The sequence below is a fragment of the Thermomyces lanuginosus genome (genome assembly GCF_041956635.1).
Source record: "Thermomyces lanuginosus strain ATCC 200065 unplaced genomic scaffold VTN49scaffold_34, whole genome shotgun sequence".
In the NCBI taxonomy this organism is placed as follows: Eukaryota; Fungi; Ascomycota; class Eurotiomycetes; order Eurotiales; family Trichocomaceae; genus Thermomyces; species Thermomyces lanuginosus.
In genome coordinates, this window is record NW_027192368.1 from 199,370 (window position 1) to 223,167 (window position 23,798).

Sequence of the window (23,798 nt, forward strand, 5' to 3'; positions counted from 1 at the left end):
TTGAGAGCTTCGAGAGTCATTATCATCAGCACTACGAGTACGGAGTACCTGGAGGACTCAGGTCAGCCTAATTGCCGACAAGTGAAGCTTCAGTTTGCCCGATAGAACCCCATTGGCGAATAATAATAATACAAAATAATCTATCCATGATGATGCGATAATAACGCTGCCCGCGAACCCTCCCAGGCCGCCCACGAGAGCTCGGGATCAAATCGAGAAATGCCATCCCCCCGAGCAATCACCCACAATCTAACAAAATCAACTATTTAACAACCACCCAACAACACATCCTGGCCAACCATGATCAATGCGTAATAATCAATGACAGACCATCCACCCAGGCGCCGCAAGACCCGGAAACGCCGGCAATACTGTACCCTCGAGGCGGAATCAATAGGTGCCTACGCCGCATAGTTAGTTGGTTGGTGCGACTGAAGTTGCCCCTCGCAGGCGACGCCCTACCCTGAGCCTCCCGTAGCATTCCCGTAGATACCAGACTTCCTTCCAAAACTGGTGAGGATCTCGATGCCATCAATCCAGAACCCCGCCCGCACATAGAATCCCATGAGAATTTCACCGCGCCGTGTGTCTGTGAAATCGCATCTCAGTGATGACGGATATAGAAAATTCAATGGCTTCATGCAGCGTGGCCACTTACCCAGAACAAACTCGTCACCGCCGGGCTTCCCGCCCCGCTTCCCGAACAGCTGGCTGGTTGCATCGTCATAGAAAAATTCGATCCCGTCGAGGGCAGCTCCATGATAGACTTTGATAGAGGTCAGGAGCTTGCTCGGCTCATATACACTGCTGAGAATGACTTGCACCGGCTGACTGCCCTCGAGCTTGGAGCATCCCAACGCGTTGCACCGATATCCCACTTGACCCTTCGCCAGTTTCACCGCCGACTCCTTTGATGTCAAGTTTCCGAGGTCATGAATGGTTTGTCGACCCCGTCCGCCCGAGTAGATCTCCAATCGGATCTTCTTCCTCTGCTGGTGCACGGGGAGCAACTGCCGTAGCTCAGCTTCCGTGACCGTGACCTGACGAGGGACGCCGTTATTCGACGAATCTGCGTTGGCAAAGTCGATAAAATGCTTGCAGATATCATCGCCCTGGCCATAAACCTCAATGAATGCGACCCCAGATACCGCAGTAATGAGAATCTTTCCATTCTCGACCGGCCATATTTGAATACTGGACTCGGAATGCACGGGCGGGTCGCTAGGTAATCGGAAACATGGATGGAAGCGGAACCGTAGCACATCGAGCCTATGCCATTGGCACTCGTCCGTAGGAAGACAAAGCCGCATTCCTTGGCTTTTGGTGCGGGTCGAATACGGTTCCCGCGTCGTAAATGTCCGATTGAAGCGGACATAATCCCGCAACATGATGCCCGATTCCTGATGGGGACAGCCAAACAAGTGGCCGACCTCATGCAGATGGGCTCCGATTCCGATGTTGGCAGCCTCCCAGTTGCTCCCAGCCTCGCCGCAATCATTGGCAACGAACCGTGTATCCGTTCTGGTACAGTCGCTGAACGCGGGTACTACTTCTTCTATACAACAGGGGTAACTTTGGAGACAATGAGAGCCAAAGATGGCTAGCTTGATATCATCGCCTCCAGAGCCAGCTGCAGCGTGCCCAGTAATAGTTTGAGCCTCGGTATCCCAATGGGAGTCGAGAAGAAGAACAGCTACATAGCGTTCCTGGCCAGGTTGCAGTCCAAAGTGCGCACGGACAGCGTCCTTGGCTATTCGAAAGAGTCCGTCTTTGTTGGTTGCTGGCCCGTACTGTTGGGCGAGGTTCAGATCCCGCAGCTCAGCCACTGTTTTCTCCGTCCGGACGATATGGACCTTGGCCTCGTTCCGCATTCTCCCTGCTCGGGTGTCCCTACAGCTTAGAGTTCCGACCTGCCATTCCTCTTCAAATCGGAAGCAACGTCGTCCGAAGGAATTCCGGAACATTTGCTCTCCAGTAAAAGCCTGCCACAAGTAGGCCGCCATGCGATACTTCCGAACGGCCATGGTTAAATCGTTTCCTTCTCTCTGCTTTCGTTCGGGAACAGCATCGTACGTGCCCTCAGAATCCTTTCCAAGGAGTATCACCAAGTCCAAGGGTGGGGCGTTGCTCAAAGGAAGATAGTTGATGTTGAACCATGTTGAGAAGTTAACAGGAGATCCCACTATTGATGACCTCTTTGGCGGCGCATAATCAAAGCGCAGCCGGTTCGATCCCGGCACGAGGTGAACAAGAGCTTTGAAATGGGACCCTGTCACTGGCCATGATGTAGACGGAAAGCTGTCTTGATGGTGGTGCACCGTTAATGTTCCATCCATGGAACGCTGACGAGGATCCCCAACCTGGCCGTAGATCAGAAGGACCTTTTGATGTACCTGTTTCATGCCCATCAAGTTAGGATGCGTTTGACGGAGATGCGTACTCCGTACAGAGCGTTCCACACTCACCCATGAATTCTCGGAGATTGAGACAATGCGAGGCATATAAGGAGTTGCCGATTGTGACAATCGCGGATATCCGTTGACCGTGGGCGTACCATTCTATTCCTTATAGTTAGCAACTTGCGGATGTAACTCATTCTTGGAGGCCAACTCACTGTCATGTTGTTACTGGAATTGGACTTAGGAGATGCAATGGCAGCTAGGTGTAGCGATGGCTGTGATTGCGGTGTCGTCGTACCATTTCTAAACACGTTTGTAAGATTTGAGGAGGACGCTGTCGATCGGACGGGTGAAGGAGTGGACTGGGCGCTCATGGTGGATTGGTTGGACGACGCGACTGCGCCTTGAGGGGCCGAATCGCCCGAGTTGGTCGTGCGAAAACTGGCTCTTGATCGTTGTCGCAGCTCTTTGAAGAATGGCATGGCGCGGCCGACTACTAGGACAGAGTAACGAGAGGGATAAACAAACACAAAGCGACCGCCCGTGTCTGCTTGGAGGTGGTTGGGGTTCCGCCCGATCGAGGAAGCTCCCGAAGAACAGTCAACTCCTTCGTTACTCTTCGATTATTATATAGAAGGTAATCCCTGATTCCGAGTGGGAATGAAGGTCATACAATGGGAAGGTGTGAAGCACAGAAGTTGCCCTTCCGCGGGTGTTCCTCAAGAAAACAGAGAAAACATGGCAACCGCGGCAGTGGTTTGAGTCGGGAGAGGTGTGCAACTTGAGTGTGCCTCATTATCCCTGCTGAGCCTCGACTCTCAACGGGAGAGGTGGTGGGTCATGACGGCACGAATCAATCTGTGACGTCGGGACGGAAGTGATCCGGCCTTAGGAAATCCCGGCATGCAAGGTGCAGCATGGAGTTGCGCGCAGTGAACGTGATCCGTTGAGGTACCGACCAACAAGTAATCCATGTCACTTGTCGTTCGGTTTTTGCCCAATTGAATTTGCTAGCCAGTCCTGAGACAGGATTATTATCCTGGCGCTTATTTGGTTTCCTTCCTGGCCATCGGCAGGAGGACTTTTACAAGGACTTCTAAGTGGTCAAAGAAGAAAGCTAGAAGGTATCTCCGTACTAATGTTCCTTGGACGGAGAACTGTTGAGCTGGAGAGCAGATTCCTACTGACCGAAATTGAGACCTTCCTGATCAATAGCCAAACGGTCAAGTGGCGACTGGGCACCTGAAGGAACGACGAGGATTACTACAGTGATTGCGTAGCAGTGATGGCGATTGGAGAAGCTGCAGGAGTATCCATCAGCTTGACACCGCTGCGTTCGTCACCAACGCTACGACGCTGCGACGCGGCCAACTGGCATGATTTCGTAATATTTGCAAATTTGAAATTTCCATTCATGAGATCAAATTTTCAAATGTATTTCTGACCACAGACTACCTATCATGGTTAGATCGACTCTTCTCGCTTGTTCAGGCGAGGAATATGGGACGCTTCTGATTGGCTATTGCTTCCCGGTGCGAGCCTCCCTCGTTTTCAAATTGACAAGGGCTCGGCAGGAGACGCCGATTGCAATTGAAACCCGATGCCATTTTCACCACTTGTTCGTCCACGACAGCTTGTACTCGAAAGCATGAGTCGACTGTGAACAAAATCCTACTGCTAAAAACACCCCAACTTGGAGTGGTTTGTACGTTGATTACTGTAGTAGTGACAAATCGAGTGGCTGGCTGCTTTATCCGGCGTAATAACTGCAGCCGCAGGGAGTGTTTGCTAACCGTATCCGTGGGCTCTTTTTGACCTTTCCATTCCAGACACATTGGCCGGGTGACGCTTCCAGACGACCTCTTTGAACAGACCCGCTCTGGCCTTTTTCTTTTTTCCTTCCAGCTGGCACATAAAAAATATACCACACCTTTCCTATTCACCTTTCTCTCCCCTTCCGTCTTGGGGCACGTGGACGATTGCTCTCGTCAACGTTCCCAAAGGGCCGTCTTGCCTCTGATTCGCTGCCGTTGACGCGTTTCGTCCTCAGGCCGCTTTTCAGCCCAATCCGGTCGTTGCTCTCACACCCCCCGGAATTCCTCCCGGTACTTTCATCCAGCTCCTCGGTTGCGCCCATGTCGACACAATTGGGCGTCAAACGGAAAGAGCCACCATGTCTCTGGTCCACGATCGAACGATTCGAAAACTGGACATTGCTCAGGTGTGTTTTCCCTTGCTGCTGGAGATCGGGCATCGCAGAAAAGGCTGATGGATCAACTTGGTCACCAGGTCTCCCTCAATTTGCAAGACAGACTTGGCCTAGCTAAGGTTCGCTATCAACGAACTCAACTTCGTGGTGCCGATGGCAAGAACGATGACGACGGCCAATCCTCCCTCCCATCGGATAGCAGACCGTCCGACTGGTCTTCCGATCTTGGCTATAGTCGCTCCGAAACACCTCTTACATCTCCGATACGAAGTGCATCCTTCTCTACAGAACTGCCCCGATCCGCCAAGAATAAACATGCTGTGATGTTCAATTCCGAGGTGATGCAGCCAATGCTGAACGCGAGCCGCAAGCGAGTGCGGTCCAATTCCATCACCGAGCGGCCAACAAAGCTGCCCAAGATGTCGTGGAAGAGCGCCCATGACTTGCCGGCGTCGTCTCCGGGGTTTTCACGCCATATGCCAATCTACTCCAACCACCCACCGACGGTAGATTCCAGCAGCTCCGTCCACGTGACCTCAGATGAGGAGAACGATCCGGAGCCGCCCCCGTCATCGTACGGGGAGGTGAGTTCTTCAATGATCAGTTCCTCGCCTCCACGGACACCGCCGCCAAAACCGGCTCGCTTGGCCCGAATCGACAAGGACATCGACGCTGAGAACAGCGGTGCGGATCTGCTGCTGTACCTGGCCAACTCTCCCACTCCGGCGAGGAACAACAGCAAGCAGACACCGCATCCTCCATCGACACCGCCTAGCAGATACGCGGGGCCATCACTGACTCCCACTCCAGGAGGTGGCCTTTTCAATTTTGGTACACCGAAGGAGCAATTTAACCTTTCCGACTACGTCAACGTGACCCCTAGCCCGGCGCAACGTCAGTTGAGCAGTCGTACCCCTGGCAATTTGTCCAAGACGCCTCTTCTCCGTTCCGCCAGGAAATCTCTCAACTTCGACAACCTTATGCCACCGGGACTGGAGAGTCCTACGGAGCGCAGAAGCTCCGGTCTGCCACTGGAACTGGGTGAGGAACTGCGGCCATGATGGGGCCCGTCCGCTCGCTTCTTCCCTTTTTACGCCTTGTATGATACCATCACGACACCCCAAGCTGCTACATGACTCCGCATCGGATCTTGTCCATTGTGTTCATGGGGCTGCTATGCCCTTGCCTTGTCGTCTCCGATGAGAGATACCTATGATGCCTTGGTTCCTGCCTCCTGCATCATTTCCTCGATTCCTCCCGAGTCCTGATCCTGCATTACCGATGTCTATTCTCCACACTGTCCATATTCTCCCCATGCATTGTCGCCATATCCCCTGCCACGGGACAGAAGCTTGCCTGTCAATCGTCTCTCTTGTCACGAATTTCCTTTGTTCTCTTTCTTTGCATGAATCTTGTAACATAATGGCCATTAACAACGCAGCAATAGCCCTCACGGAGCTAATGGCTGGCATCGAATGTACCAATAGGAAAGAATTTTTCTTGTGTTGATGTCAGACGCGGTAGTACGCGTCTCAGTTTGGTGCTTGTACGGGACGCGGCGATTTCGCGACAGCGCTAAGCTAGAATGGGAATAGTTACAGGAGCTTAGAGTCATTTAGGTGCTGCAAATCATATCCAGGTTCGGTATTCCCCACTGTCAATCTCGATCCTAGCATATATGGGTCAGATCTAAGGTTTGGATTGGCTGAGAAGATCAACAATTCTGCCCTATGAGTGGAGTACTTCAAAAACCAGGCTTTCTAATTTGCAAATGGAATGCGCCGATTCGAATCGAGCGTGCCTTAGACTCTTGGCAGTAAAATAAACCTCAGCCAACCGGATTCAGGATGGACTTCAATTTTCTCATGTATGAAGTTCTGAATTGAGTCTTCTTCAATTCAGCATTTCAGGCCCAAGTACAGTATTCCCTACTCCGCTTCTAACATGTCTTCTTCCTCTTCCATGTATTGCTCTTTCGAGGGTGCTTGAGCTTCAGCTTCTTTCGCCGCCCGCTCCATCTGTTTCCTATACAGAGAGGCGAGAAACTCGGACGTACTCGCCTCGTCGATGGACTTGTCCTCGCGCACGCGGAGAAACCGTGGGAACCGCAGACTGAGACCGCGCTCGTCGCTGACCAGGCCGATGGCGGCGCGATACGTCGGGCTGAGCGTGATATCCGCGAACCCCATCTCCCACACTTCCTGCGGCTCGAACCACACGTCCGGCTCGGGCCCGTCATAGTCGACGTAGCTCGGCTGGCGCCCAAGGACGTTGTTGCTGCCCACAGCGTATTTGGCCTTGTGGGCTTGGTAGAATTGGTCTGTGAAGCCGGACATGCATTTTGTAACTGCTTCCAGCATCCCCGTTTCGGGGTTCCGCACGGCCATTAGGATTGGCGACCACCATTTCGCTTTTCGGCCTTGTCCGTGCCAGCCCGCGATCGGGATCAGGTCTATCGTGTCCGATGACGCGCTGTAGTCCTTCTTGACCTTGAGCCATGACTCTAGACGCTTGTCCGGTTCGTAGGTGGATAGAAGCGCCTTTCGCCGTCCGCCACCATTGTTCTTTTGCGTGGCTTTCCCATCAGTTGTCGGTGTCGCGACTGATGTTGGTCTGCTCTCGCGGTCGCGGCTATCCTCGTCGTCAACCTGCGGCTCCGCTCCAGGTCTGCTCGAGTTGTCGAGCACCTTGACCATGATGCCCTCGCACTTGGAATCCGTTGCGCTTCTGAAAAACTCGAGAACAGCCTCGGAGTCTGCAGATGTAGCATCCAGGCTTTTGACCCATGTGAACTTGTTCGGGATTTCCGTGAAGAGGCTACGCAGCATGTCCCGACGTTCACGGAAACTCCGATCCAGCAAGGGTTCGCCGTTCAAATACATCAGGTCGAACGCGAAGAGACAGACACTGACTTTGATACTTCCAATCTCTACGTTCTTTTTAGCCCGATTTGTGAGTACCTGGAATGGCAGAAGATCCCCCTTTTCTGGATCGACAGCCACTACTTCGCCCTCAAGGATGAAGCTTGAGACTGAATCTCCCCGTATATGGGGTACCAGGGCTACGAGGTCCGGATACTTGTCGGTCATGAGTTCCAGGTGCCGCGAGAAGATCGACACCTTCCCCTGCGAATCGCAGTGGACCTGAGCACGTTGCCCGTCGTACTTGTATTCGCAGGTAAAATCTCGTCCTTGCAGCTTTGTCAACATTTCGGATAGATCCCGAGTGATGCTGCCCAGCATTGGCCGCAGAGGGACATGCAGAGTCAGCCCGCAGCGTACGAGCAATTCGTCCGTGACGCCCGTTTCGAGCAGGCATGGTACCAGATCGTCATAATTCGGATGCCGAGCGTATGACGCTTTGACGATCTCTTCCGCCTTCGTATATACTTCCGCCAGTTCTTCTTTCTTCAATTTTGCCAGTTCTGTCGGCGAGTGAGTTGGAAAATCCGCACCGGGCGGTTTCGAGAGAAGAAAGGCACGTGAGAGAGCAATCAACATGGTGGTTTTCACGGCACCAATGCGGAGATGTTGGACTAGCGTTCTCACAACGTAGCGGCTTTCTTCCGCGCCGCGGGTGTCTTGAAGTAACTTTTCTACAATCCGTTGCTTGATTTCCTGGCTGCCCGGACCTTTTGCTTTCGCAATCTTGATCAAAGACTGATACACGCTCTTGATCGTGAGCGGCTTAGGTTTCCTCAGCGTGAAGCTTTGCCGCTTCTTCGCCTCGAACGCAACGTCGCCGGCGTCCCCATGCTTGTTGTATAGAGTTTTCAGGCCCTGACTGTTCAAACCGTAGATGCTCTTGAATGCTTTTGTCAACACGGATGCACCCAATCCTAATTCAAGGGGTTCATATGGAGGTGCGAAGGAACTCGTAGCCAACCAAACTGCCGGCAGCAGACTGTCGGGTGCACCCTCGATCAACACCCGTAAAAGGTTCACCAACGTATCGACGATCTTGATCCTACTGGTTGTGCTGTTGATCAGCACAAAGCCCCTCACCAAGAGCGCATATGTTGCATCGCCGCCTTCCGTTTCCCAATGCTTCTGAAGCTGTGCGATGTATGTAGCCGGTCGAAACGTTAAAGGGCTCTGATCGAAGGGGATAGACGAGACAATGGTGTCCTCGGTCCCGAGTGATGACTGTAATGAGAGGGTATCTTTTTCTTTCGGTGGCTTCAGCGGCTTGTCATCGTCAACAGTTGGTGTTGGAGTCGTGGTCTCCTCTGTCGTAGCTGAGTCGCGAACAGCGTCCTCCCGGTTCCATTCGTCCTGTAGCTTCCGCGCAAGTTCCTCATCTGCCAGCGTTTCGGAGTGCTCCGGAGTCTCGGATTTCGTTGGCGGATCAGTCTTGGTGCATTTGGTTACTTGCGCGCGGAAAAAAGATTCAATCCGTCGCGTGTGCTGCGGTGCTTCGGTCGCGGTGGTTTTGCGTTTCTTTGCAGGCCTAGGCATAATCGCGCATTGGGCCCTGAGCCAGAGCAGTAGAAAAGTCCATAGAGCTGATTGTTGTTGTTGGAAGTGTTGGGAGCAGGGAACTCCCGAGGCAAGGCATCGGCCTGCGTCACCGCGGCGATCTGCTAGATCCAAAAGCTAATCCCACGTGTCGGAAACTTTCTACGCCAACGTCCATCAACAATGGCAGCGCCCCTGTCTCAGCTGCCCTCGCAAGAGGCAGCGAGAGTGGATGATTATTTGAATGACAAAATACAATCAGCTTCAGACCTTGACGGGCTCGACTCGCTGCTCGCAAACCTCCGCGCTCAGCATGAATTGCAGCAGAAACAGGTAATTCTAAACCCGAACTCGGTACAATAAGAACATTGACTCAAGAATTCCCTCACAGCTGGCTGAAGCACAAGAGGCACTCGCAAAAGCGACCAAAGCCTCGAACGATCACTGCGACGCAGTCCGGAAACAAGTCGAGGCATTCAATCGACAGCAAGCGGACATCGACCGGAGATTGAAGATCATCACCCAGTCGGAAACCAGCGACGATGCGGTCCGCATATTCGAATCGAGCATGGAGAAGCTCCGTCGACTGGACGTAGCGAAAGGTTACTTGGCGTTGTTACGTGACGTGGAGCAACTAAGGTACGACGCAAACGATGGGTATGATGGTGGTCCCTTTGATTGACAATGCGTATAGTAAGGAAGCAACAACCCATTCCAAGTCTGCACCAAAAACAGCCGTCTCCGCGTATGCACGACTACGACGGACCGCATTTGCCCTGAAAGATGCGCAGGTCCGCGCTGAGGGTGCTGCGCCGCACCTCGTCGACCACACGGAAAACCTGGCATTGGCAGTCAAGCAGCAACTTCAGGCGGATTTCAGCGAACAGTTGCAGGGAGCGTTGGAGAAGCTAAAATGGCCTCGGAAGGACCTTGTGTTGAACGAGGAATACCTCAGAGAATGGGAGACATGGGTCGATCTGCTGCTGGACTTGCAAGAACCGTATGCTCAAGTACCGTTACGATAGGATGCTGCATGCATACTGACACAATACAGGGAACTTGCAGTTCGATCAAGCGGCCAAGACAATGAGCCTCCGATATTGTTGCCTCTACAAGTCATGGTGCATCCGCTGGAGCTGCGTTTCAAGTACCACTTCAGCGGTAACAAGCCTACGAACAGACTGGACAAGGTGCGGATGGCAAATACCACTCTCCAAGCCCTGGTTAACATATTGTAGCCCGAATACTTTCTGTCACATGTGTCAGACTTGATCAGCACCTATGCGGGCTTCATTTCCACGTATCTGCAGCCCATCTTTGACCGGCGGGCAGATGCCGTTGGTGCCGATTTGGAATGGCATTTTGTGAATGCAACCAATGGGTTCATCACAGCGCTTTTCTCCATGGTACGGCAGAAGATCAGCACTTTCGTCCCTCAGGTAGCGGGCAATCCGCAGCTTCTGAGCCACTTTATTCATGAATTGATGAATTTCGACACCGATATTCGCGACACCTGGGGATATCTACCAGATCCATACTCTCCAGACCAATGGAGGGGTTTGGCTTGGGAGGTTCTGACGAAAGGAAACTGGTTCGACCGATGGTTGCAAGTCGAGAAGGACTTTGCCCTGGCTCGGTACAAGGACATCATCGATACCTCAGACAGTGGGCATATCGACTACGACGGTGTTGAGCCGAACACAACAAAGCCGACCAAGGCAGCGATTCGCGTCAATGATCTCTTGGAAACCATTACGGATCGTTACCGGCCGTTATCCTCCTTCAGTCAGAAACTACGATTCTTGATCGACGTCCAAATCACGATCTTTGACCAATTCCACGAACGGTTACATTCAGGACTTGAAGCGTATCTTGCCATGACATCAGCCATTGGGCGGACGGTGCAGGGCGCCGACGCGCAAGGTAGCCTCGAGGGTGTGGCAGGCCTTGAGCGACTCTGCAGGATTTTCGGCAGCGCCGAATATCTGGAAAAGAAGATGCAGGATTGGAGCGATGATGTGTTCTTCCTGGAGCTGTGGAACGAACTTCAAGAACGCGTTCGGAAGAACACCAGCGGGGGCAAGAATGTCGTCGGACCCATGTCGGTCGCGGAGGTAGCCGAACGGACATCCCAAGCTGTAGCGGAGACCTTCTCGAATGGTCCTAAACAGCCCTCTGCCACCACCGCCGACGGCGCGCTCTTTGACGAGACGGCCTCGGCCTACCGTCGGTTGCGACAGCGGTCCGAGAACATCATTATCTCGACATTTTCATCCGAGGTGCAGTCGGCGCTCAAGCCTTACACACGGGTCTCGACATGGTCATCGCTGTCAGCCCCGGCGGCGTCCAACTACCCGCACCCGCCAACACCTGACCTGACCTCAGCGATCCGAGTTCTATCCGCCAACGCCACCTTCCTCGCTGGCGCATTGGGCAGCGCCCCTCTCCACCGAATCATCCGGAACGTCCTCCTCTCCGTCCAGAGCTACCTATGGGATAACGTCCTCCTGCGTCACACCTTCTCCACGGCGGGCGCATCCCAGCTGGCCAGCGACGTCGAGCACATCTGCAGCGTCGTCGACAGCGCTCTGGGCCACCATCACAATTATGCATCGTCGTTCTCCTCGCGGCGCGTCATGAGGAAACTCGGCGATGGGCTGACGTTGCTCTGTCTGCGGATTTCGCCGCAGTCCGGGCCGGTCGAGCAGGACTCGAACGTGCTGGTTGCGGAAAAGGCGCTTGGACTGTGGGAAGCAGAGAAAAGGCTGTTTGCGAACAATGAGAGTGCGCGGGAGGTGTTGGCGGAACTGGAATTGGATAATTTGACGGAGGCGGAGGCGCGTGCGGTGCTGGAACGGCGGGTTGAGGTCAGAAGCTGAAGATACCCTAAGAGACACGTAGAAATTTTCATCGAGGTAGCGATCGCGATGCAAATTTTTATGTACCTTAAGCAAGATGTCACATCGAAGAAGAGAGTATTTAATATTGAGTCTAACCATCGCATGCCTCTGTACATGCCCTGAGGATATATCCGGTCTATGTAATCTATTGAACAACTGGTCCATGGCCCTTTTCCGCAGGATTCTTCCTCCGAATCTCACCTTGCGAGGGGGGTGCCCCCGCCGAGATCTGCGCCACGGACTTCTGCCGCTGCACGATACCCGGGCCAACCTCCTCAATTGCCCTGATCAGACCCTCGACCGTGGCGCGCGTCGTTCGCAGATTCACGACGCATCGAAAGAATTTGCCCATTCCGGCCAAGTGCTTGTCGCTGGCTCCTGGAGGCGCATAATCAACCATGAATCCCCGCCCGATAATGGTGCGCGCAATGGCCTCGGTGACGGCGCTGTTCATCGCGGCGCGCTTGTCGGCGTCGGTGTAGTCGGAGGGCGTAAAGGCGAGTTGCTTTCTGGGGGCGTAGTAAAAGCAGACCTGCAAACAGGGCGGTGGGTTCTCGCTGATCAGGATGAAGTCGCCGTGCTGTGTGATCAGCGTAGCCAAGTGTCGGGCCACGTCGCATGCGTGGTCAATTTGCTGTGCATAGCCCTCTGTGCCGTAGTATACCCAGCTGAGGAATAGCTTAAGCGAGTCTCCGCGCCGGCCGCATTGCAGTGTTAGATCGGCCAAGTCCCAGACTTCGGGAGAAGTTCCTGTCTCGACATTAGACCCATTTGTTGTGTGTTGGTCGTCTGCTTCCGGGTCGGTGTTGTGGAAGAGGTAGCCCGCCGGGAGCGTATTGGCTTTGTGGAACTGCCGAAGATCCGCGCCTAGGAGGAAGGAACATGTCACCGGCACGCCGAGCATCTTGTGAGGGTTGATGGCGATACTGTTGGCTAGCTCGGCGCCAGCGAGCTTGTGTCTCTGGTGCTTGGAAAAAGCAAACGAGCCTCCCCACGATGCGTCGATATGGAACCAAAGGCCATACTTCTTGCATAATTCAGCGACCTCCTCGAACGGATCAAACGACCCCATCACCGTAGTTCCGGCCGTAGCATTGACGTAAAATGGCGTTCTCCCTTCGTCTCGGGCCTTGATGATGAGCCTCTCCAGCTCGGACGGGATCATCCGGCCCTGCTGGTCGACGGGAACCTCCCAAACCGCATTACTGCCAAAGCCGAGCGCCTGCGCGGCCTTCTCGATACTGTAGTGGCCATGATCGCTGGTAAAGAGGACGAACCGGCGACCGTCGTAGCCATCCGTCTTGGTACTTGGATAAAGTGTATTTCTGGCGATGACGATCGACGTCAGATTTGATGCAGAGCCACCTTGCACCGAGATACCTCCTGCATGCGGACCATTGAGTCCAAACAACGACGCCAGTCGCTTAGCAGTGAATTTCTCGATCAAAGTGAGTGCTGGCGAGACCTGATAGACATGGAGATTGGTGTTGAGCGTGGCAAGGATGAGTTCTGCTGCCACGCCGGGCGCATTGGTTGAGGCATACAGCTTGTCCAGAAAGCCCTGATGCCAGGTATTCACGGAATATCGCAGGATCTGCTCGACGATCTGCAGAAGACCGCTCTGGCCACGACCTACCTCCGGAAGGTCCAAGGAAAGGATTTTTCGGAGTTCCTCCGGACTCTTGGAGTCAACCAGAGCTGTACCGCGGTGTCCATTCGCTTTCAGGCCATTCTGCTGCGGGTCCTCGGGTGCTTGATCTTCGTCAGCGGAGCGAATGAAGGGGATAAGAAGGTCTTCAACCGCATTCAGAAGCTAAACCGGATCGGAGTATCGCCGTCAGCCCATGCTACGCCAGTTGGTGGATCAAATAAGGAACCTCACATTCTGTACTTCCTCTGCGCGACTCTCTGCTGGTGACATTGTTGTGCCTCGCTTTTTCTGGCTTCAGTTGTGGCGACTGGGAGAATGTCGAAACCGTGAACTGACGGACCCAGTCGCCCGGTGAAAAGTCTTTCCCCGCGATTGCGCCATCTGGGGACATTCGGGAGGACACGGCTCTCGGTCCGAGTGACATGATGTCACCGATATGAACTCTTCAATGGACTTCATGTTTTTGCTTTTGGTATTTTCTCGATGTCTAATGATGAGATGATGCACGTTGCGATATCTACGGCAGGCTTATCAACTGGGATGATAAAGCGCTGCAGACTGGGGGCCGTGTCTTGCCGCTTGTAACCGCTGCAAGTATACAAAGTATCCTAGTGACGGCGGCGCTGCTGTATTGGGAATCTCATGTGTATATCCATTAGATGTTCAGCTGTTGTTGGATTCAAGTCTTCCTGACTGCAGGGATCAGTCACTGGCACATTTCAAGTCATTGATCGTCGCACAGCGCGAGCTGAAAATACGAGAGGTTGTATTTGCTGCTCCACATAGTACCCAACACCTCTCTTACTGATCTGTGGCTGCTATAAAAATGAAATGGATACTATCTGAAACTCAAGACTTGCCAGAGGAAAAACATATTTGGATCTCTATAGGCGAGAACACACAAAGCTCAACGCCTGACACACTTGGCTGGTTTCTTCCAACCGTTAGAATGGCTATTTTTCCATTTCTGTAGATTCTAGCCGCCTGACTGGTCCGAAGGGTTGAGGATATTCGACGGCACATACCTGCTACATCCTAGTCGCCAGTCATGGATACTGTTTTGGCGCAGCTTCGGACAATGAGCATCATCAGATGGGCGAAGAAACGCATGCGTCCATGGAGCTTGGAAAGGGACCAAGTTGAGGCCAACTTGACTCAGAATTTACGCGAGTGGAATCGACTCGAAAAGGAAGAGATGGGAATGAGACAGAAAAGTGCAAGGAGACAGATCAGGACAATCAAATGGATCAAGGCAGGGAGACGGATCAGAGCAATGAGGCGGATCAATATGAGACTGCCCTTGTGGCCGGTCCAGCTGAAGATGACAAAGATGACACTTTCAGCAATCTGCCCCTGGATATCGTACTCCAAATCGTGCGTTATCTGGATCTGTTCGACATGGTCCGGTGCCAGAGGGTGCGGCATTACCAATTTTGAGCCCTTGAAGCCCAAATGGAACTTATCATTTCTTACAGAACTCCCCTAAGGTCTCGAAGCGGTGGCGTTCAATTTTCTTATCCGAAGTAATCCAAAGATATTTGGCCGAAACGCTTGGGAAACTCGGAATAGAGAGCAAAGATATCAACAGTTTCAAAGCGATGACTTATTTTCGATGGCTACACAGCTTGGAATCTGCTCGCCCGGCCAAGAAAGTCGTCTTCAACTGGCGAGATTTGCGTGTGCTGCCCAAGACGTTCCTGTACCATTCTCGAGGACTGTTCTATACACAACAGCGCCGGCGGAACAGGAGAGAGTTCGTAATGCTAAATCTTGAGACTGGGAAGACGTCGATTTTGACCGATCAACCGAATTTCGATTTTATCAGACGTTCTGGTCGCTATATTTTTACGATCAAGAAACCTCGTAATGAGAACTCTGGGTAAGTTTTCTAAGATGATTTGCCTTTGTGAGCGTCATCTAACAATAGTGATTACAAAGTCGCAACCGCATGGGATATACACACATCACAAATGGTGGCGGAAACGGATCTCGGCTATGTTACTCCATACCGAATTATTGTTACAAAGGACATAGCGGTCTTCAGCCGCCCTCTCTCTGTCTGGAACCTACTCTCGAATGAAGTTCACAAAATTAGCAACTGCACACCGGATTTGTTCCATGCAGACGCGGACGAGAACGTGCTGATTACCTTCCAGATCGACTGGAGCTCAGCGCCAAAGGTGTGGCAGACTAAGTGGTCCTTGACCGGCGGAAAGGTGCTTCACGGGAAACAGTTTCACGTCCCAATAGATGGTCACGACCCGGAATATTTCCGCCGCTACCGTCGTTTAAGACCCGTGGAGCCCTACTTGGTCGCGATGCACACGTATGGCCAAAAGACAGTAACTCTGTTGTCTATCCAAGAGGATTACCGTGTCCTTGCCACTTTGCACCTTATATACGACCATACCGTCGATCGGCTAAGCATTCGATGGATCAACAGCAGTAAGTGCGGCTATGTCGACGAGCGCATCTTTTACCGTTCTTTCGGCAATCTTGCCCCGCATATCAGCTACCATTGGGATGACCATCCTTACGGAGCGAGGGGCCAAAACGCCATTACGGGCACCACAACAGTGAGGCCGTACAAGTTGAACATTCGAGAAGTCGAGATTTGTGACAAGTTGGGCCTGCCTCAACCTTTTAGTTCCCCTTGTAAATGCTGTGGCGACAATGAAGTGTGTTCTATGGTAGATAAAGACTATGGAATGCAGCTCTGGTTCTTCAATCCCGATTTCGCGCCCGATATTCCGGGTGCGGAGCCTTTTGAAGAAGAGTGAATAGATGAATCCTGTCTCATTTAGACAGAAGAGATCGATGAATACGCGTTCTGTTCTCAAACGTGTTACTCGAAATTGGAGCACTGGGACTTGTCGGATTAGAGTAACTGTCAGAGTTGTACGCATGTCTATATCAATCCAATGGAAAACTAGCATTAGCATCTCTTACGAGGTGCTCAAGCGACAATGATGAGTCGTCTCCGAGGAACGCGAAATGTTGGATTTCTTGCCCCAGACGGGAAATGGAGTAAAATTTAATTGTTACTTCATGGGAACTGAACTTGCTTGAGGATAACACAGGGCTAGCAGCCTCACTCGCCTCACTCGCCTCACTCGCTCTTCTGCAACCTACGCGTGTAGCAAGCTGACTACAATCGGTCGTTGAGCTATTTCCATCAGCTGTCCAAGAAAATGGAATAGACACAGGTACGCGTTCATTTGTATTATGGGAAAAGATGGCAGATAGACTGCAGATTCCAAAGCATCACAACAAACTTCAGGGTATACAGCTTGGGATGAACTGATATACAAAATGGTTTCATGACCGCGCGCCCTGCACTAGCTTCGCTTTTTCTTGCCTCTGGACGAATCTTTCCCGAGCAATGTCTACCTTCGTTTTAGGCCTCTGTTCTTGTTCGCCATCGCCTTCGACCTTGTGTCCCGGATTCTTCGCTTTCATCTTCCACTCGCCACGCCTTCGCTTGTACAAATCCATGCACCAATTCTTCCAAACAGCTCGTCCAACAAAGGTGTCGCGCAGAGCCAGCTCGTAGTGAGCAAGCTCCTGTGCGAGCCTCTCCTTAACAAAGAATATATCCGCCGTCGCGTGCCAGAGGGCATCCACAACATGTGACCCACTAAAGTCCATGGCTAGGTCTTTAATGTGGCCGTAGAATCGAGGAACTAGCTGTCGTCGGAATTGCGGTGTTGAGGTTTGTGCCGTCAACGCCTTCTGTAGGACATGGGAGGTCGTTGGATCGCATGCGATCGAGATGATACCCTCAATTGCGGTATCAAGAAGACTGGTGTAGATGATTTCGCTCACTGGACCAGGAGCATCGAGCATGGCCTGCGCTAGCAATGATCCATGTGTTTTCTCTGGACTTGGAGCCCCGGATTTTGAATCAGCTGCAGGCCCTCCAATTTTGAGCATCTGGCGCAGCCGGGTGGCAGGGTCCTTGTCGTAGGAGGCCTCGATAGCCTTGGCAAGGTCATGTGTATCAACATTTCGGGCCAAACACCGCTCGATTAACGTCCTTGGAATGACCAGTCTTGATCTCTCAATGAGCGAAGACATTTCAGGAAGGATCATTTGCATATCCTCTTGTAGGTCGTCTCGCCCTATTCTGCCAAGGACACGAATGAGCACATACCCAGCGATTTCATTGCGACATAGTGACGAGATTCGTGGACGTATGATGTTTTTGTGGATGCTCTTGAAGAGCTTTCCCGGCGCGAGTTGCACAATTGCTTCCACCAATCTTGAACCAACCGAGTCATACAGCAAGCCCGACAGGAATACTGCGCTCGGAGAGCCCTCCTCAAACTGGTCATCTGGGATCAAGCGTCTGAAAATCGATTTTGGATCCTTCGCTGTTGATTTACCAAAAGCGCCCAGCTCAATCGATAGTAGAACTTGAAGGACAGGGTTACCAAGGGGGTGGGTAGCCAATGCCTTCAGGTAGGTATCGTCGAGCCCTGCGGTCATATCGTGCATAACCTTTTTCAATGTGTCGACGAATTCTTCTGGCACTTGTCGTTTTCGGGAAATGCCTGTCTCCTCTGGTGACTGCAAACCCGGTACGGCGAGCCTCTCATTCTTTTTACTGGCTACTACCGAGTTGTTGGACGACACGTCTACCGGCTCGCCCGCGAGCACAAGAAGCAGAATTCGAATAGTGTGTGAGGCAAACCGCTCTGTGAGAAGATAGCCCCAATTGCCATCCAGTTCCTTCACGACGTGCAGGAACATTTCCGCCAGCGTCAAATTCGGTTCCTCTTCCTCATTATGACCATTCGTAGCAGCAGCTTTTTTTGACTTTGGAACTTTTGTCGTGACTGCGGGTGCTGCCCGGATGAACAAGGTCTCACAGCAATGGCTAGCGAAACGATGTTGGACCAAATGTAAGAAATGCCCGAGAAATTTGCTGAATAGCCGTCGCACCTGCCGAGTGTCGGACAGCATAATAAGTTTCTCCATTAACCGTGAGCACGATTGACTGCATGCAATCTTCAATTCCTTGCCCTTTATTTCCTCGTAGACGTTCTGAACAAACATCCGTCGCTCCTCCTCGTCCCGGAACTGGTTCAGTTCGAGCACCTCGTCCGCACCCGAGAGATACTGTTGTTCCTCCTCATCGAGCAGACCGTAAAACGGTGTATCATTGCCTTGCACACCACCGTCCTCTAGAGGAATGAAGTCCGGAGCTCCATCGTCAGTCGTGGGTTTTGATCGCTTCGCTGCGGGCTCCTCCGTGACATCCTCAAGCTTGCGCTTTTCCTGGTTTTTTCGCTTCTCTTTTTCCTGGGCCCGACGGCCTCTTTTTTGTCTTTCCCGTGGCATTGTTAACGAAATCCTTGGATAACGCGTCTTAATCCTGCGCCGGTTTGCGATCTAGAAATTTTTGGATAAGCAGTGGTCCGTGCACGATAAGGATCTGTTTGCATTATTTGCATTTACTCTCTGATGGATTGATTTCCTCATTAGGAAGCTAGCGGCAGATTATAGTACTCTGTCTTAAGTGGCCTCAAGATCAACTGAGATGAGAATCTCTCTCCAATTGATTGAACTAATACAACTGTTATGTGAAATAGAGCATGTCGTTAATACATTACTTTACACAGCCGAGTACACGGCAGATACATGTCTTCCGCATTGAATCTTCTGCTCCGTTGACACGGTGCGTTTTCCAACCTTGCTCTTGTGCCGTGGGAGCAGCTGGAATCGAGACTCAGTGAAGCTCTCAACATCGTCGGGCGGCTGGATATGGGTAGGAACCGGAAGATTGTTCCTCTTGCCGGTGCCTAACTGGAAGTACTCATTGCCTCCCCACCACAGGGCGTCTCGGCCCCAGTTCATATCCGAGACCGATGATATATCTCCCGCAGATACGCGGGTCTTGTTATCCAAAACCGCAGCGGCATGCGTGGCTCCGACGGAGATCTGCTGGAGACGAATGGGCGTGACTTTGCCCTTGGCGTCATCGTACTCTCTGAGACCGCTGAGTGCTTTCACCTTTGATGGAGTGTCCTGGATGTGTGTCCATCGCCCCGTGCCGAGAGCCCCGGTGATGCCCCTGCCTAGTGCCCATGTATCGGCAATGGGAGTATCCGAAACGCGGGCTTGTGATGTATCATCGGACGCTGGATCCAGCGCGCGAGCATCCACAGTGATAAAACTGTTGGCACCACCTGCGGCAATACCAGTCACGTTCGCAAGCCACTTCTTGGTGGAATAAAATCGCTTCAAGGGGAGTATTGTTGGCTTGTCCTGAAATGGTGTAGCGGGATCGAGTTCAAGACCCAGTTGGCCAAAGGTATTGTCTCCAAAGACATAGATTTGCCCACTTTTGTCGAGCAACATTGAATGGAAGTCCCCAGCAGCAATTTGTGTAATCTTCGTTCCCGATCCTGTTTTCACTTCGTGACAGCTGTCAACAGGCCCTGCTGGACGTGTAGACCAAGTCAGTCCCGGGATACCTAGCTGGCCTCTCGAAGGATATGATTCTGTTGCCGCGGCTGCCGAAAACACTCGACCAGAGTTTGTCAAAAGTAGCACATGCTCCTGGCCCCCAGCGATGGAGACGACTTTCTCTCCCAGGCCCAGCTGTGGAGCGAGAATTCTGTAGCTAATAGAGGACTTTGACGACCAACTGGGGATCCAAGATTTTTCCAGCCATCTTCGTCCAGTTTGCTGATCTTTTTGAGATATTGGTAGCGAGTATACTTGTCCGCTGGACGATAGAGCGATGATGCGGTCCCGCGAAAGGTGCAACGACACCAGATCCTTGCCCGTCAAGGTCTGTGTGGGCTCATTGTTTGTCTCCGAAAATCCCTTCCCCCATTGAACTAAATCACCGTTTTCCAAAATCGCAGCTCCAGACGTCTGGTCGAGCTTGAGATCTCTCAGCACTTTTCCGTCGAAATATTTGATTCGGCGAGGAGTTTTGATGACTGGCTCCGATGAACTTGGATCGATTACGCCGTGGCTATTCGCTCCCCAGGCATATACACCTGGATCCTCAAACCCTCTTCCAACTTTCTCGTGTCCGGGACTCAAGTTGAGGCTAGCTTCCTTCGACAGCTTGCTTTCAGCTTCCGAAGCTTCCTCGATCGTGGTTTTGCTAGAGGCACCTCGGGATGCAACAGCATCAAGATCAGCTTTATATGCATATGCCAGCGATGCCGCAGTAAAAGTTCCGACCATGAACAGCGCAGGTCCGACCCATTGCGATCCTTTCTTGGTGTTTGTTTGTGCTTCCTGGCTGTAGTATTGTCGAGGAATCCTCCTCATGAGCAGCCGGCCGTGGGCACCGACCCTATTTACGGCCACGACCTGCCTCCGAAGACTATTAAGAAGCATTGCTAGAAGATTGAAGGCATTGATTCATAACTCAATGGCAAAAACGATCAACTTGTGCTGCCTCTGATGAAGAGAAGCGTCACTGACTTCCAGGCGGAGAAAAACGGCAGAATCGCGATCACATGGATGAAATTGCAAAGCTTGTGATTGGTTAAACTTCCGGACCTCCTGATTGGCTGGAGTGGTCAGCAAACGCGATGCGTGCCTGAGGCTCCGCTTGTAGTTGACAGATACGTCGCTGAAGGGGTCCTAGTCCGGCCGAATTAACGACCATGGTGCCGTCCGAAGTGAAACACGCAAGGAGCCAGAGTGACTCGTCCGGTCTGTCGCTGCAAGCAAAAGCGAAGCCTTCGCGAACGCCGGACATTGCGAAGATCGACGAGGAGCCGGACGCGGCCGCAATCAGGAACGAGGTTGATTTCAAGAAATGGTACGATACGATTGAAGAGGACCTTTTGGAGGCCAGCTACGAAGAGTATCAGTATGTGTCGGAACTGTCGCAAAGCCCCGACGGCCGTCCTCTCTAATCCCACCTGTCAATCAGATCATGTTTACGGGAATTCGAGGTATCGAAAGCCCACCTCGACTCTCTGCTTGCGGATACATCCTCGACATTGGAGCTTCTCTCGAGCCTTTCGGAATCGTTCAAGGCGGTTGATTTGCAGACTTCAACGTTCCAGAAACAATGCGAAGGGCTTCTCAATGCTCAGAAGCGGAATACCCAGCTGGCGGATGGGATAAGCGAGAATCTCCAATACTATGACTTCTTGGCTCCCGCGACAAGGAAGCTCAATGCTCCAGGTGCTGGAAAGACAGTTCGCACAAAGGAGTTCTCGGATATGCTGCGGCGACTAGACGAATGCCTGGATTATATGGAATCCCACGTATGCTCTTGCCTACGAGATTTTGCTATATGGACGCAACTGACAATGGGGTAGCCTGAGCAAAAAGAGGCAGAAACGTATCGATCGCGATACAGGTTACTGATGACACGTGCATTGACGCTCGTCCGAGGTCACTTCGTGTCTGCTTTGCGAGAAATCGCCTCTGGGGTCTCAAAGAAAGTCGCCGATCGTCAACTGAATGATACAACCATGTCTACTTTGTTGTATGCAAAGTTCCGTGTTGGCGCGCCGGAATTGAAGCAGATCGGCTTGGAGATCCAGAAGAGAGCTGTGCCACCGGTGGATCCGGAGCAAGGAACAGAGGCTGAGTACCAAAGCCTTATGAACGAGTTGCACTCTAACTATGCTGCGACTCGTGGCAAACTCATTATTCCTCTTGTCCGAAAAAAGTTGGCGAGTATTGCTCAGGCTCCCAGCACGTCCCAGGATCTGGTTGCATTTGCGAGAGCGGGCATCAGCTATGTCCGTGGGGTTTGTCTGGATGAGTTTGAGCTATGGGGCGAGTGGTTCCACGGCCAAACAGGCCTGTATGGCTTTCTAGAGACAATATGCGAACCTTTATATGATCACTTGAAGCCAAGGATCATCCATGAAGCCAAACTCATCAAGCTGTGCCAACTCTGCACACTGTTACAGACCCGGTACATCTCAGATAACGAAGAGGAGAACAACAACGAACATCACGATCCAACTCAGCTAGACTTTTCCATTCTCATTCAGCCCATACTGGAAGACGCGCAAACACGCTTGGTGTTCCGCGTCCAGGCCATTCTTCGCAACGAGATTGAGAAATTCAAGCCAAAGCCAGAAGACCTCGACTATCCAGCCCGCAGCCGACGAACATCTGTTCCCCTGTCGGGCAGAAAATCCGATCGCCACGGAGCAGAGACATCTCTCCCCAAGTCTCCGACCATTGCTGATGAAGAGGCGGAATCTCCGACAGAGAAGGATGCCTTGTGGGACATCAACTCCCAAGCTGCTTTCCAAGGATGGTATCCCACACTGCGAACAGCAATATGGCTTCTCAGTCGCATTTACCGATTAGTAAATGTACGAATTTCTAACCCCAGTGACGCGGGGCTCTCTCTTGCTAACTAGTCTGATTGATTTAGTCTACCGTTTTCGACGACCTCGCACATCAGATCGTCCATCAGACTACGCTATCATTACATCAAGCGAGCAGCCAAATAGCAAGCAAAAAGACCGTAGTCGACGGACAATTATTTCTAATCAAACACCTCCTAATCCTCAAACAGCAGATCGTCGCCTTCGACATTGAGTATGTCACGCCAGACATCTCCTTCGATTTCTCCAACGTGACCAACACCTTCTGGGAGCTCCGTGAACGCGGCGGCCTCTTCAACCCGCGGAACCTGATGCGCCTCGTTGGCAGCGGTCTCCTACCACGGGTCGTCGAGAACATGCTAGATGCCAAGGTCGAGCTAGACGGCCGCCTGCGGACCGTCATTAATGATTTCACAAACGGGTTTGCCTCCCGGATGACCGGTGCGCTCCCGACAAAACTCGCGGAGGAGAAGCGCAGCATCACCGTACCGCCCGGCGAGGTGATCGGCTCCGTCCGCCGTGCCGTCGAGAAAGAGGTCCCCGTCCTCCGTCAGGTGCTTGACGACTACCTGGACGATGTCCGCACCAAGGAAACCTTAGTAGGGGCAGTGCAAGGCCGCGTCATCCAGACCTACGATGAATTCTTCGACAGCTACGTGGCGGCGGAGAAAAGTCGTGGGAACAATGTCGTCGTCGCTAAGAAGGGCGACCGTCGCGAGGACGCCATTTGGGATGTGGATACTTTTGCCGAATGGAGTGATGGTGTGTTTCGTGTGGGCATCCGGTCGTACGATGATGACGACGATGAGGTTGATCGGGATGTATAGACGAGATAATACTTATGTGTAGT

General features: G+C 52.3%; 9 protein-coding genes across 9 annotated transcripts; 4 read left to right on the top strand and 5 right to left on the bottom strand.

Annotated features, from left to right (window-relative positions):
* Positions 1-304: 304 nt before the first annotated feature.
* VTN49DRAFT_5373 (uncharacterized protein) lies at positions 305-2,881 on the bottom strand (the record flags this gene model as incomplete). Its single annotated transcript, XM_069413423.1, has 5 exons — positions 305-401; positions 463-589; positions 659-2,393; positions 2,466-2,558; positions 2,615-2,881. 5 exons carry the CDS (start codon positions 2,879-2,881, stop codon positions 305-307), a joined length of 2,319 nt encoding a protein of 772 aa, XP_069266608.1.
* Positions 2,882-4,572: 1,691 nt separating this feature from the next.
* VTN49DRAFT_5374 (uncharacterized protein) lies at positions 4,573-5,669 on the top strand (the record flags this gene model as incomplete). Its single annotated transcript, XM_069413424.1, has 2 exons — positions 4,573-4,620; positions 4,689-5,669. 2 exons carry the CDS (start codon positions 4,573-4,575, stop codon positions 5,667-5,669), a joined length of 1,029 nt encoding a protein of 342 aa, XP_069266609.1.
* Positions 5,670-6,536: 867 nt separating this feature from the next.
* On the bottom strand, positions 6,537-9,065 carry VTN49DRAFT_5375 (uncharacterized protein; the record flags this gene model as incomplete). The annotated part of the gene is made up of 1 exon (XM_069413425.1): positions 6,537-9,065. One exon carries the CDS (start codon positions 9,063-9,065, stop codon positions 6,537-6,539), a length of 2,529 nt encoding a protein of 842 aa, XP_069266610.1.
* A 183-nt stretch (positions 9,066-9,248) lies between these two features.
* VTN49DRAFT_5376 (uncharacterized protein) lies at positions 9,249-11,944 on the top strand (the record flags this gene model as incomplete). Its single annotated transcript, XM_069413426.1, has 5 exons — positions 9,249-9,398; positions 9,457-9,704; positions 9,760-10,065; positions 10,120-10,255; positions 10,304-11,944. 5 exons carry the CDS (start codon positions 9,249-9,251, stop codon positions 11,942-11,944), a joined length of 2,481 nt encoding a protein of 826 aa, XP_069266611.1.
* Positions 11,945-12,110: 166 nt separating this feature from the next.
* On the bottom strand, positions 12,111-13,886 carry VTN49DRAFT_5377 (uncharacterized protein; the record flags this gene model as incomplete). Its single annotated transcript, XM_069413427.1, has 2 exons — positions 12,111-13,778; positions 13,848-13,886. 2 exons carry the CDS (start codon positions 13,884-13,886, stop codon positions 12,111-12,113), a joined length of 1,707 nt encoding a protein of 568 aa, XP_069266612.1.
* A 1,596-nt stretch (positions 13,887-15,482) lies between these two features.
* VTN49DRAFT_5378 (uncharacterized protein) lies at positions 15,483-16,396 on the top strand (the record flags this gene model as incomplete). Its single annotated transcript, XM_069413428.1, has 2 exons — positions 15,483-15,495; positions 15,555-16,396. The coding sequence occupies 2 exons, from the start codon at positions 15,483-15,485 to the stop codon at positions 16,394-16,396; spliced, it is 855 nt and encodes a 284-aa protein (XP_069266613.1).
* A 538-nt stretch (positions 16,397-16,934) lies between these two features.
* Positions 16,935-18,959, bottom strand: VTN49DRAFT_5379 (uncharacterized protein; the record flags this gene model as incomplete). The annotated part of the gene is made up of 1 exon (XM_069413429.1): positions 16,935-18,959. One exon carries the CDS (start codon positions 18,957-18,959, stop codon positions 16,935-16,937), a length of 2,025 nt encoding a protein of 674 aa, XP_069266614.1.
* A 273-nt stretch (positions 18,960-19,232) lies between these two features.
* VTN49DRAFT_5380 (uncharacterized protein) lies at positions 19,233-20,978 on the bottom strand (the record flags this gene model as incomplete). The annotated part of the gene is made up of 1 exon (XM_069413431.1): positions 19,233-20,978. One exon carries the CDS (start codon positions 20,976-20,978, stop codon positions 19,233-19,235), a length of 1,746 nt encoding a protein of 581 aa, XP_069266615.1.
* A 272-nt stretch (positions 20,979-21,250) lies between these two features.
* Positions 21,251-23,775, top strand: VTN49DRAFT_5381 (uncharacterized protein; the record flags this gene model as incomplete). Its single annotated transcript, XM_069413432.1, has 4 exons — positions 21,251-21,459; positions 21,523-21,862; positions 21,917-22,933; positions 22,996-23,775. 4 exons carry the CDS (start codon positions 21,251-21,253, stop codon positions 23,773-23,775), a joined length of 2,346 nt encoding a protein of 781 aa, XP_069266616.1.
* Between the last annotated feature and the right edge of the window lie 23 nt (positions 23,776-23,798).